General features: G+C 37.0%; 1 protein-coding gene across 2 annotated transcripts in view; it reads left to right on the top strand.

Annotated features, from left to right (window-relative positions):
- Positions 1-14,063, top strand: part of FHL2 (four and a half LIM domains 2) — a 73,560-nt gene that overhangs the window by 42,964 nt on the left and 16,533 nt on the right. For both annotated transcript variants that reach the window (XM_069093968.1, XM_069093967.1), the window contains exon 3: positions 4,681-4,855. In XM_069093968.1, coding sequence (XP_068950069.1) covers positions 4,681-4,855 — 175 coding nt within the window. The remainder of the gene's footprint in view (positions 1-4,680; positions 4,856-14,063) is intronic.

Below are 14,063 nucleotides of genomic sequence, written 5' to 3'. Positions count from 1 at the left end.
CGGGGATTGTATGTAATTCTACTGTTTCTCTGATCTGTTAGCATCTTTTTTTTTTTTTAATGACTCAAGAGAAGGAACTAGAAAAAGCAGAGCGACCAAGGAAGGACCAAATGGGCATTTTCCATTTTATTACACCCTCTTGTTACAATAAACTAGAGCTATTTTGTAGTTCATTTCCCCAAAATTCCTTCATATTCTTTAGTCTATACCTACAGAATACATAGTCAGCTGGGAAAGACAGAAAGCTATCATTTAGTTTTCAGGTTTTTTTCCCCCTCACATCAAGATTCTGAATCAGATTTTGATTGCTGCCTAAAGAAATCTACCCAGGGAAAGAGTGACTAATTGAACACTATTTGTGTGTGTTGGGGCTGGGGGGAGTTATAACAGAAAACAATCCACATACCAATCTCATCCAGAAAATCAAATAGTGAACTTGGGAGATGGGGAGGATTGTAGGTGAGACCAGGGGAGAAGACAAGGAAAAAAAATAACAAGAAATGTGTATATTTTTCATGTCATGGAAGATATTAATAAAGAAAGCTTATCGTTCCATTTTCTAGAACACCAGTGTCAGAGTTCTAGACAAACAAAAACAATTCCTCCCAATTGGATCTAACTTGCATTTTTCTATTAAAAGATAGAAAAGGAAAAAAAAAGATTGCTCCCCTGAGACTGGTTTTTATCAACTTCCTTTGTTGGGGGAGGGATTGGAAATGAATTGAATGAATTGTTGCAAAATGTGATACTGAAAGGTTTAAGATTTTTGGTTGTTTCAGAACTTTGGAAAACGGAGTTCATTATACAAAACAATTTTGGAAAAAGAAAAAGGAAATACAAACATCAGGACATACTGATAACATGCAGATAAAGGAAAATATCTGTGAGGGTTTCTTCCTAAACACATAGGATAGATGAGGGCAGGACCCAAACTACCCGAAACCTCTTCTGGGTAGATAGATGTCTATTGATGTGTTATGGTCAAGAAGGCAATGCTGAAGGAGTTTGTATTCACCTCCATTTGGTAAAATACCACACTGCATCATGATGTTCCAAATGTCTAGCCTGCCATGTTTTTTCCCTTTTTTTTGTTTGTGGTAAGAGGAACAAGGACCAGGTGTTTCACCATGTTTTCTTTCTAGTTATCATGATACATGATGCTTTTATTGATCTCAGAGGAACTCAGGGTATGCAGAGGATAACTCTGATCTGGACAAGAAAATACACCAATTAGTAATCATTTAAGTGCTTTTTATGTGCCAGGAATTGGACTAGGTGCTGTGTTTGCAAATACAAATATGAAACACTCAAGGAGCTTAAATTCTAGTAAAGATGGTACAGTGTGGTCATAGATAAAAATATGAAGGATTTATACGAAATAAAAGGAAAGTGACTTGGAGGGGGAGTGTACATCAACAACTATGGGGATAACCAAGAAAGGTCCCTTGAAGGTTGGCCTTCCTTCATGTTCGATGAGGACCAATGACATCTCTTACTGGAGATCACTCTAGAGCTGAGCCTCAAAGGAATTTAGGGATCCTGAGAGGTGGAAAGGTACAGTGAGATATCATGAAAACAAATGCCTACAAAAATGATTTGGCACAGGTTTATGGCCATCTTAGCAATCTTCTTCCAAATGTTGGGTAAAAGAGGTTTACAAAGTGGAAAGAAGGAAAATATGAAAATCAAGACCTTGGCTTATCCTTTCAGGTATATGTCCATATACATAATTGTTGAGTAATGGATTTGTTTCTTTGATTTTTTTTGGTACAGACCTATGATTTTGTTGGTTTAACAAATATTTGGTGGGGAAACAATCGGGCATTCACACTATTAGAATTGCCTGGAGGCATTGAAAGGTTCAGTGATTTGCCAAGGGTCACATAGCTAGTATGTATCAAAGGTAACATTTGAACACAGGTCTTGTTGAATCCAAGGCCAGTCATCTATCCAGTATGCCACACTTCATAAGTGTCTAGAAAGGGGATAGAGGTGAATGGATAGTACTATGATTTCACTGGTAGAGAGAGATTCTTCCTGAAGCTTCTTCTATCTATATGGATTTGTACCTGCTCTTTAATTTAGAGTCTTAGAGAGTTACCTGACAGAGAGATTAAGTGTCTTGCCCATGGTAGTACAGACCGTATGTATCAGAAACTGGACTTGGTCCAGTGCCTTCCAGATTCAGAGTTCAACTCTTTATCTTGGAGTACACACGGCTACAGCAGGTAAATGCATCAATTATTTAAAGAGGGTTAACATCTTTCAAACTGCTTGAATTAAACCAAATTGCAAGTGAAAAGCAAACCAACTAACTTTAGGTTGATTTACCTTGATCAAAAGATCTGTGATTTCTTTGGTATGGTGCTCCCAGGACCAATGCTGATCCCCATTTTCATGCCTACTAGACAGTCTTCATGAGTTTGGGACTGGAAAAAAGGCATAACCTGATGGTCAAACCTCAGTAAATAAGCCTCTGGTTTGGGCTATAGATCAGGACAAAATGCATTTATGGATTTGCTTTAGTTTATATCTCAGCAAGATAGTTCTGTTCTGATTTCAGGTCCATAGGCTCATCCAAATTAATGCTTTGGTCTCCAAGTGTCAATACAATTCAACATTTCACACTCTAGCATTTTCTGTCAGCAATTCATAGAGCTGAAAGGGACCTCAGGGACCATCTAATCCATTCCCTTCATTTTACATTTGAGGAAACTGAGGCTTAGGGAAGTGAAGTAGTGTCAGAGACTGAAATTGTCCTCTTTACCACCATGTCTAGACACCTTCTATTTCTGAGAGGGGTAGGGAAAGTGGGTTGTTTTGGGGTACCTTCTTGCACATGGCTATTTCTCCACATGCTTCCTGTTAATTTTCAGTAACAGAAATTCCTTGAGAAGGATATTTTTGATAGGCAACCTTAATTGCACAGTCCTACTGCCTACTAGCTTGGGTAGCCTAGGAAACAAAGCATCATGGGGAGAACTTGTCTCTAGTTCATAATTCTGTCTCTTCTTCAATAATAAATAGCTTCTGGTCAGTTGTGAATAAAAACCCAAAGGGAAAAATGATGTAAAAAATATCAATCATAAGAGGAAGACAGAACAGAATTGGTTCTAACTTTTGGATTATACATTAGCTCTTTCAAGACATTGGCATGTAATTTAGTAAATTACCTTTGCTTTTTGGCCCCAAAGAGCATTATTGGTCCTTCCAAACATGAAAAATGCATTCTTAATTGTCAGTCAGCATAGAGGTTGTTATCCATCATGAAGACTGATACATTATGTTTGCTAAAAAAATGAGACTCCTAAGCAAAATGCTGCCTATTTTGTGACAGCATCACAAAAATCCAACTAAGATGCTATTTGATTTTTAAATTTTAACTTATTTTTTCAATTAGCAAACATTTATTTTCTTTTCTATTTATTTTTAGGTGAATAAATTATATTTCTATTTATTTTTCAATAAATTTTATTTCTATTTATTTTTTATTTGTTGTTGGGGTTGTTTTTTGTTTTGGGGAGGGGGGAGGGCAGGGCAATTGGGGTTAAGTGACTTGTCCAAGGTCACAAAGCTAGTAAGCATTAAGCATCTAAGGTGGGATTTGAGCTATTTATTTTTTAAATAAAAAAATTTATTTCTCTTTTTTAAATTAATAAATTTTATTGCTATTTACTTTTTAAATAAATAAATTTTATTGCTATTTTTAAAAATAAAAAATGAAGCAAACTCATTGTAATAAATAAGCATAGTCAAGAAAAACAAATTCCTATATTGACAATGTCAAAAAATGTATGTGTCATTCTGCATTTTGAATTCAATACTACTCTGTCAGTAGGTGATTATAGATCATCACTGATCTCCTAGAATGGTGGTTGGTCAGAGTTAAAGTGTTATTTTAAATGCACCCAAAAGTGAACAATTTTACTCTCTCTTCTGCAATCAGGTAGGGCAAGATTTTAAAAAATAATAATAATAATCAATGTCTGTCCTGATACTGGATATTTGATTGTTTTACACTGCAGGTTTTCACAATAAACCCCAGTTAGGTGTTTAGATTTATGGAAATGGGAGGATAACGGAGAGATTGTTGGAGGCAGGGTAGGTTAAGTAATAGGAGGGCAAGGTATAGAGTAGAAGTAAAGTAGAGGAGTCAGAGGGATAGGAAATAAGAGATACATAAAAACAAAGCTTAGGAGTAGGATCTAGTAGGGAAAGCATATGTTTATATATGTATATGTGTGTATATCTAAATATAAATATAAACATGCTTAATTGTAGCCTGGATTGGAGGAAGGGGGGAAAAAACAAAGTAAAAAGTGTACAGCAGAGAACAAAAGAAAACATACAAAGAAGCAAAGATGGACAGCTTTCAACACAATACGTAGTATATATATATAGGCTTTCTTGAAATGGAAATTTATTGCTATATATTTTGAATCCTCTCTTACATTTTGGTGTGTGCATGACATGTTTTTTTTTTCTCTTTTCTTATTTTATATTTAAGTTTTAATATATAAGTATATAATGTGTTTCTTTTTCTTTTATTATTATGTATATAGGTTTTAATAGAAAAATTAAAAGAAAAAAAGGAATTGTGCCCATATGTCTTCAGGGTTCCTTGACTCTTAATTCTGCCAAATATATTCACCATTTCCTTTGTGGTTTGGGATTCTGCAGGATCTGTCCTACAAGGATCGGCACTGGCACGAGAACTGCTTTCACTGCTTCCAATGCAAGAACTCTCTGGTGGACAAGCCTTTTGCTGCCAAAGATGAACATCTCCTTTGTACTGAGTGTTACTCCAATGAGTACTCTTCCAAATGTTCGGAGTGCAAGAAGACAATCATGCCAGGTCAGGACTTCTTTTTTTTTTTGGAGGCCAATCAGGGTTAAGTAACTTGCCCAAGGTTACACTCTAAGTGTCTGAGGCTGTAACCAAACTGGGGTCCTCCTGACTCCAAGGCCAGCACTTTACTCACTGCCACCTAGCCGCCCCAACATGTTACTTTCTATTTCAGAAAAGGGACTAAAATAAAGGGAGTAAATGAATGCCACAAAGGGATTAAAGGATGGTTCTAGTAATCCTAATATTTGACCTTTTGTGAAAGTAGCCTTAATCTTCCATTTGCATTGCCTTTGGTGAAGGGCTATGTGCTGATTGACTAGCTATAATTTGCTTAACAGTTTTTTGATTACAGAGTAGTTAAAGCACCCAGAAAACCTGGGTAGGGTGTACTGGGTCATGCTTTTTAGGAATAGTACCTTTATTTAATAGATGTATACTTTGCATGTATCTAAAGCAATGATTCTATCAAGTAACTAGCCATCGAGCACAAACCATCTTAATGCATCATCATCAATGTGCAAGTTGTTTTCTCTCTTCTATCCTCCACTAACAGTTTAATTTTGAGGATGAAATCATATGTTTATTGATGGGGAAGAAAGTAGCTTGAGAGTAGTCAGGTAAGAAGAGGCTGATAGAATTTAATAGAGATGGGGGGAGGTAACCCATTTCCCCCAAAATCATTACTACTGTATGGGAGCCCAATTCAAAGCCAAGAACAGTGGTTTCAAGTACTACCCTTAACACACATACTGGCTTCATGTCTGAACAAGTCACTTAACATCTCAGTGCACTAGTCAAGATTCTAAGTCTGTTAGTTGGAGAGAAGCTGCCAATGTGAATTGATAGAGGGAGTTTACTCCCCTGGGAGTTTGCTATACAAATGAAATTTCAATCTCTATCATCACTTCTATATATGAAACCAAAATAGACTAGATTTTCAGATGTATAATAAAAATCAGAGCAAATTTTGCTTAGGGCCATGAGGAGGTTTGAGAAATTATCTCATCTGTCCTATCTTTGGTCAGCAAGCATCAAAATCAAGATAAAAAATAAACCAGAGACGAACAGGTAAACCCTGAATTACTGGACTAGAGCACCTCCTCTGAAGCTGGACTTTGGCTCTGTGCTGAGGACAGGCCCAGGGAACTGCTGATTGGGTCCCATTGACAAGGGGGTTGAGCTGAAGATAACTAATAACTGAGCATGGAGGGATTGGGATCAGAGAAGACAGATGATTGCTAAAGCAACCTTTCCTTCCCTCTTTGGTCTACAAGAACAAGGAGAAAGCCCCTCTACTGTCTTACTGAAATTCCAAGGAAGAAAAAATTTGCCTAAAATGAGAGAAAGGGCAGGATCATTTGCACATCTCTTATAGACTCAGTTCAGGAAGAACATTTCTTCAATAAAAGTTTGAGCCCTCAGACACTTGATCACATATTGTTGACTCAACTCTCCGCACCCCAAGGTGCTGATGAATACATCAGGAGTTTTCTGTGAATGTCCCTGGGCAAGCAGTCAAGATGAAATCCAGATCCATGGAAATTCACCAATTCCGAGGTTCCCCAATCACTTCTTATAACAGGCAGTAATTTTCCTATGCCAAAACAACATTGACAAATTCTACAACCTCTCTTTAAAACTCAGTCCAAAATTTAATAATTTATTTCTGTCATATAATTCTCATTATCCTAATCTGAGACCCTGTTTCAAAAAGCTTAAAGCAACTTCCCCTTAATATAAGAAACCAAAGACAGAAAAAATCATTTCTATTACCTAATGATATGAAAAACCTTGGTTTTCTTCTTTCTGAAGGAGAGAGAGGAAGGCAGATCTCTTCCTGGCTTGTAAAAACTGTTGAAAGGAGGGAAGTCCTATTCAGAAGCTAATCTCATAACGATATTCCCTTATACAAGCATTCATTTGGTTCTAATCTTTTAAAAAATAAGGGTTTTTTTTTCAGACTAAATCAAACAGGTTCCCATGTGGAAGAGATTTGCTTTCAAATACTCATCTAACAAATAAGTGTTTTCCAGTATTTCCCAAATATAGCCAGGTAGAGCCAGAATGTCTGTATCATATTTGTAGAACTATTTGAGGTTTTGCAAGCAGTTATGGTTAGTGTTTAGTGTGCTATCAAAATAGAAGTCAAAGCATTTATTTATTTTCAGGCTGTTTCCAAAATGAAACCTTTTACTTACATATTCAGTTCAAGGTTATATGAATTTTGATTCAGTTTTTTTCATTTTCTGACAGCAAAAAGGGGAATTAAAGATTCCTGGGAACCCTTTAATTAAAGTTTCTTGGCATATTTACTTTCAATCTAATTCAGTATTTTCTGAACTTGATCATCCTTATAAGTACCATTAAAAATTGATGAACATTTATGGAGTACTTACTAGGACCAAGGCACCATAGTGGATGCTAGGAATACAAAGAGATCCATGAGATAAGAGTTCCTGCCATCAAGGAATAGTTAATCATCTAGTTTCCCTGAGCTGTTAGTATTATCTCCCACCTATTCAGATTTGTGTATATGTTATATCTCCCTCAACCCTCCCCCCAAAAATGTAAAATCCCTTGAGAGGAAGGAAAGAGGTTAGGTTGTGTTTGGGCTTTTTTTTTTTCAGTCATGTCCAACTCTTCATGAACCCATTTGGGTTTGGTTTACCATTTCCTTCTCTGGCTCATTTTACAGATGAGGCAACAGAGGCAAGCATGCTTAAATGACTTGCCCAGGGTCACACAACTAGGAAGTATCTGAGGCCAGATTTGAACTCAAGAAGATGAGTCTTCCTGACTCCAAGCCCAGCACTCTAGCCCCTGTGCCATGTAGCTGCCCAAGGTAGCCCCTAAGGAAAGAGGATGCTTGTTATGTCTTTTGTCTTTGTAGCCCTTGCACATAGTAGTTACTTTATAAAATGTTTGTCAGGTTAGACTAGATTGAAAGTTGAAGAGCAGGTACTTTTTTTGCACTGGTAGGAGTTCCTTATACCAATGAAATCACAGGTTTGGTAAAATGTGTGTGTGTGTGTAATAATGATAAAATAAAAATAACAATAACATTATGTAAGCAGCATGTCACAGCAGATAAAGAAATAATTACCTCAGAGTCAGGAAGATATGGGATCAAATTCTATATCTGACACACACTAGCCATGTGACCATGGGTGAGTCTTTTAAACTCTCAGAGCCTCAAGTGACTTTTTAAGACTGAAGTCATAGAGGAATTGTTGATCTATATTAATAGAGGGAGTTTCCACACCAGGAGATTCCCCCCCCCCCAAAAAAAAACAAGTCTGGACCAAAAGCAATTAGGATTACAAAATGCCATATGCTAGACACCAAACAAATGATGTAAGAGTTCAGAGGAGGGAGAAATCATTGTGAACTAGAATGGCCTGAAGGGTGCCAGTAAGTATTTAACAAGTTCCTCCCTCCTCCCCCACTCTGCCAAAAAAAAAAAGTACACACACTTTTAAGTTTAGTCTGAATTGTTAAGATTTTCTCCATCATTTTCTCAAATCTAGACAATCAAGAAAATAATAAATCAAGCCCTGATTTATGTTGTTTGTCACTTTCTAAGGTATAAATACACTGAAAATTTAACAGATGGATTTCACCAGAACAGTTTGAGCTGACTCTGGCTCCCCCTAAATGAAGGTGAAGGATGCCCCAAAGATGACTTCATTTTGAGAATGGGTAACTGGAAAAATGAGATATTTCTTTCAATGCCTAATACAAGGTTTCTTACATAGTAGGCATTTGGCAAATATTTTGGGGATAGATCAATGAAGAACAGAACTTTTATGTAAGAAAATGGTAAAATTTAAGGCAAGAAAATGAAATGAGTAGCACCCAGAGAACATTGTACACATAAAAGCAACTTTGTACATTGATCAACTATATTTATTGATGATCAACTCATTTATTAGCTATTCCCAGCAATAATACAATGATCCAAGACAAATCCAAAAGACTCAGGAGGAAAATTGCTGCTCACATCCAGAGGAAGAACTGACAGAGTCTGAATGCATATGAAAGCATACTATTTTCACTTTCTTTGTTTTTTCCATATTTTTTCCTTTTGATCTGTTTCTCCTTTTGCTACATGACTAATGTGGAAATATATTTTACATATATAATCTATATCAACTTGTTTACCCTCTTAGGATGGGGGGAAGTGAAGAAGGGAGGGAGAAAATTTGGAACTCAAAATTTTCAAGTGAATATTAAAATTTGTCTTTTCATGTGATTAGAATTTAAGGTAAGAGTGGTAAACTGAGACCAGATTACAGAGAACTGTTCCAGGAAGATTGGATTTTACTTTGTAGGTAATAGGAAGCCACTAAAGATGTTACTGAAAGAAAAGAAGGGCATCTACAAAAAATTAATCTGGTAGTGGTGTGTAGAATAGATGAGAGAGGTTAAAGTAGGGAGCCCTCTTTGAAAACTATCACAATAGTGTAAAATAAGATAACAGTGAGGGCCTAAGTTAAGGTAATGGAAATGGAAATAGGAAGGACAGCACAAAACTGAGGAAAAACTATAAAGGAACCACTCTAAGATTTGTTAGGTGTGGTGAGGGAGGATGGGAAAACTAGGGATAATTTCAAGGTATATGTAAGCCTGAATGGCTAGGTGAATGTTGGTACTCCTAAGAGAAATAGGAAGTCCAGAGAAGCCACTGTTTTAGGAGAGAAAGATCATTTTGTTTTTAGACAAGTTGAATTTGACGTGATGGCAAGATATCTAAATGGGAATGCACAAGAAGCAGGTTAAAATGTCAGACTCAAAGGCAGGAAAGATGAAGACCAAAGATACAATTTTGGGAGTTTTCCATATCTACAGAGGTGATGACTGAAGCTATTAGAAAGGATAAAATCTCAAGGGAAAAGGGTGTGAGTTATTTGTTTAGTGGTGACAGTATATGGTACATGCCACAAGACAGAGAGAAAAGATGTTTCCTGCCTGAAGTTATTACTACTCACCTTCACAACTGTGCTCTAAAGATTTACAAAATGCTTTCCTCAGAACAATCCTGAGTCAGAAAGTACGAGTGGTATCCCTATTTTACTAATAAGGAAACAGGTTGAGAGAGGTTATATAACTTAACTACAGTCACAGAGCTAGCCAATGTCAGGGCTGGATTTCAAGCCTGAGTCCCTCCTGAGTCCAAGTATTGGGTTCCTTTCTATAAGACCATACCTCTTCTATAATTCATATTGAGGGAAGTGGTTCATACACAAGATGGGCTAGCCCATGATGCATCTGAATATTTAAATCATAGAACTTGAGAACTGAATGGGCTTTAATGGTTATTTTGTACAATACCTTTATTTTAAGATAAACAGATGCTTTTCAAGTGATTTTTACAAGAAGAGGAAACTGAGACCCAGAATGTTGAAGTGACTTAGTGGGGGAGGGGTAGAGCCAGGACTAGGTCAGAGGTCCTCTGACACCCAGTCTGTTGTTCTAGAATATGATTTCAGGCCCCTTGAAGTCCTTTGGTCATCAATTAGAACATTATAAAACAGAGACAAAATATCCATTAGAGATATGGGCAGGATTGCTATCCTCCCCATCTGTATGGTAAAGGAGAATCAGCTGTAAAGTCATTTTTTATATAGGGTGAATAAATATATACAACATAAACTCTGCTTCCATCAATTCTTTTGGAATCCAGATGCACTCTCTTTATAAGTGGATGGAGGGCTTGTCTTTGAGTCAGAAAGACCTGGATTCAAGTCTTGGTTCTGACAACACTAGTTTGTCACCCTGAGCAACTAAATGACTTCACCCTTTAATGAACCAGGCAATTTTTTAGAACTATGAGGTACAGAGTAGTTGCTGATCTGCCTTGGTGTTGTTTCTGTATAGGGACTTCCATATTCTCATGAAAACACAGGTAGACCCAGGAAAAAGGAAACTAATATAAACTAATTATTTGGATTGCAATAACAATAAAACAGGATGGCGTTAGGAAAGATTGGATTAGGAGTCAGGAGGCCAAGACTGAGTGTCTCAACTCTGTTACTAAATGACTCTATGATATTAGACAAGGTAGTTAATTCCTTTAGTCTCAGATTTCTCATCTGCAAAATGAGGCAAGAAGGAAAAACCAGGAAGGGCAGATGCTATGATATCAGGGAGATGGTAAGGAGATATATAGGTATATAGATATATATGTAAGTGTGTATGTGTATATGTATATATACATATGTGTATATACCCACATGTGTGTATATATGTAGTGTATGTATACATATATATACACGCAGTATAATATAGGAGAGACTGTATAACTACTCATCTCCTAGTTTTGCTTGCGTTCTTTCTACCACAGAGAATAATCTTCAATCTGGGAAGAACAGACATAAACATTTTAAGAGGAATATGAAACAAGATAGGTCCTATTATCTCCTAATTTATCAGCTCTCAATAAATTTATCACCTTAACTTGAAGGCACAGTGCTATGGAGGATAGAATACTAGACCAGGAATCAGCAAAACCTGTGTTCAGATACCATTTCTGATACTGTGTGACCATAAACAAATCACTTAATCTCTCTGAGACTCATTTGTAAAAATGAGAGAATTGGTCTAGATGGCCTCTAAGATCCCTTCTTATATCTATGTCTAAGATCCAGGGACCTTGCCCAAAGAACTTGCATCAGATTACTGAAGGACCTTAGAGATGTCACAAGGAGCCATTGTCAATGACCTTAGAGAATAGGGAGAATGGGAAAATGTAGCAGGCCTGGAGAGAGACACATATTGTGCTGGTTTTCTAAAGGAAGGAAAGGTGGATACTTCAAATTGTGCCACAGTGAACTTGACTTGGTTTCCTGCAAAAGTCTAAAATATACTATTAAAGGTGTGTGAGCCGAGAGGAGGCTGAGGCTAGTGAATTGCTTAAATTTAGGAGTTTTCAGTTACATTATGGCTAAAGCTGAGCAGATGGTTACACTAAGTTTGTCAAAAAAGACGGAAAATCCCCAGGAGCAGGGAAGCACTAATCTGGCTAAGGAAGGGCAATCAGTTCCACATTGGAAATGGAACAGGTCAAAATTTCCAAGCAGATAAGCAGCAGTAGGGTAAGGCCCATGAATAGTTTCTGAACTTTTAGACTAGGTGAAATTGAGAGACCCCGAGACAACAAACAGAAAGGTTCGTCAATATTCAAAAGAGAGAAAACTTTTTTATAAAGAACATCCCATACCAAAATATCTACATTTATCTTTTTGGCAGCCTTATTAGACTGGGCAGATGAAGAGAATGCCATAGATATAATATACTTGTTTTTCAACATGAAATTTGACAAAATCTTTCATGATATTCCTGGAGGACGAAAGGTAGAAAGAGATGGGCAGATTACCTCATGGTTCTAAATCTATAGCTAAGTAGATTCAGAAACGATTGAAAAACTAGATGAAAAGAATGTTGATCAAATGAGTTGAAGTCAGCCTGGAAAGGAAGTGGATTTCTCCTTGGCCCGGTTTTGTTCAATACATTTTCTCTGTATCATAGATGAAGGCATATATGGCTATTTGTGAGTCACATGAAACTGGGAAAGGTAACAGCCCCTTAGAGATCATCAACTTGTTTGATTTCTGTGACTTCTATCTCTGCTCTGACAGCCTCCCAAAGGGATGATCCCACAGATCCTACCATTTCCCAAAATTATTTTACCTCCATGATGATAAACTCCCAAATCTTCTGTGATCATTCTTACCATGATTTCCAAATCTTCTATCCCTCTGTTTTCCCATTCTGTTGTTTCTGTTCTGGGCTTTTCTCCACCATCTTGACCCTATAGCTAACTGGTTTGGACTTTGACTCCTTCATGTTTTTGCCCAACATTCATTAATTCCTTATCAGTTCTCACCCCTATCATATCTCTTCTTCTTTCCTACTCCTGAACACTGATAGTCAAAGTCAGGCACTATACCAACTGTGTGTATTATAAATATATATTACTTAAGCTCAACTGGGCCCTCACTGCTGTATAGCAAGCTTTTTACATACTCTTCACCGATTGTCTATTATGTTTGTTCCCTGCAATACTGTGATGACTGAAAAATTTCTCAAAACTTTCTCTCTCTCCAAGTCCACAATGCCTTGCATGGTTCCTTATAAGTATTTAACAAATGAAGAATTGAAGTGAATGCCACTCCAGTCGTTTTCTCATAGTAGATGACCTTACCTTCTACTGTCCTGAAAAAATTAGACCAGCCATAATGAATTTCCTACTTCTCCCTTGCTCCATGTCTCTAAATCAGTCCGTATCTTCAACTGTCCTTCTTTCCAGGACCTAAGAAAAGAGGTGACCTTTCTCCTTTCCAAGACTACATCATCTTCTCATGCCCAAATCATCTTCAAACATTCTTTTTCCCTTTTATCTTTATTCTTTCCCTTTCAAGTGACTTCTCTACTGATTACATATATGCTGAGGTCTTTGTCCTTAAAAAAAAATCTTTTGACCTTGCCAATCCCTCAAGCTATCAAGCTTTTATCTCGCCTTTCTTTCACTGCCAAATTCTTCTAGTCATCTATATTTATTGACTCCACTTTCTCACTATTCACTCATTTCTCAACCCCTTAACATCTTGCTTCTAACTCCATCACTACTGAAACTACTCTTTGCAAGGTTACCAAAGATCTCTTAGATGCTAGACCCAGAGGTCTTTTCTCGGCCCTCACCTTCCTTGGCTTTTCTGAAGCTTCTGACACCGTTAACTATTTTCTCTTCCCTTCAATTCCATGACTGTTCTCTTTCCGTTCTCCCCTTACCTGACTATCCTTCTCAGGTGCCATTGCTGGTTAATGATTTATTGCCAGACTGATACACAAAGGGGTTTCTTAGGGCTCCTTCAATGAACTTTTGCTCATCTTTTACTACATTCTCTCTTCATGATGTCATTGGTTCCTACGGATTCGATCTTCCTCTTTACATAAATTATTCCCCGAGCTACTCCTAATTTTTCTTGTGAACTATACTCCTGCAACACTAATTACCTGATGATGAAAATATCTTGCATTCATATAGATAGCTCCCTCAATTTGCAAAGCATTTTACTCATTGATTATTCACATGATCTCATTTGATCTTCACAAAAATTCTATGAGGTAGTTGCTGTTATTATACACGTTTTATTGCTAAGAAACCTGAAGCTAAGAGAGGTTAAGTCCTATGTCCAGGGTGACAAAGCTAGTA

This window comes from Petaurus breviceps, unplaced genomic scaffold (genome assembly GCF_028583685.1).
Source record: "Petaurus breviceps papuanus isolate PSGF00001 unplaced genomic scaffold, PetGlider_PUasm1.0 214, whole genome shotgun sequence".
NCBI lineage: Eukaryota > Metazoa > Chordata > Mammalia > Diprotodontia > Petauridae > Petaurus > Petaurus breviceps.
Note: the sequence above shows the minus strand (reverse complement) of the source record. Positions and strands in the feature narration are given on the sequence as shown.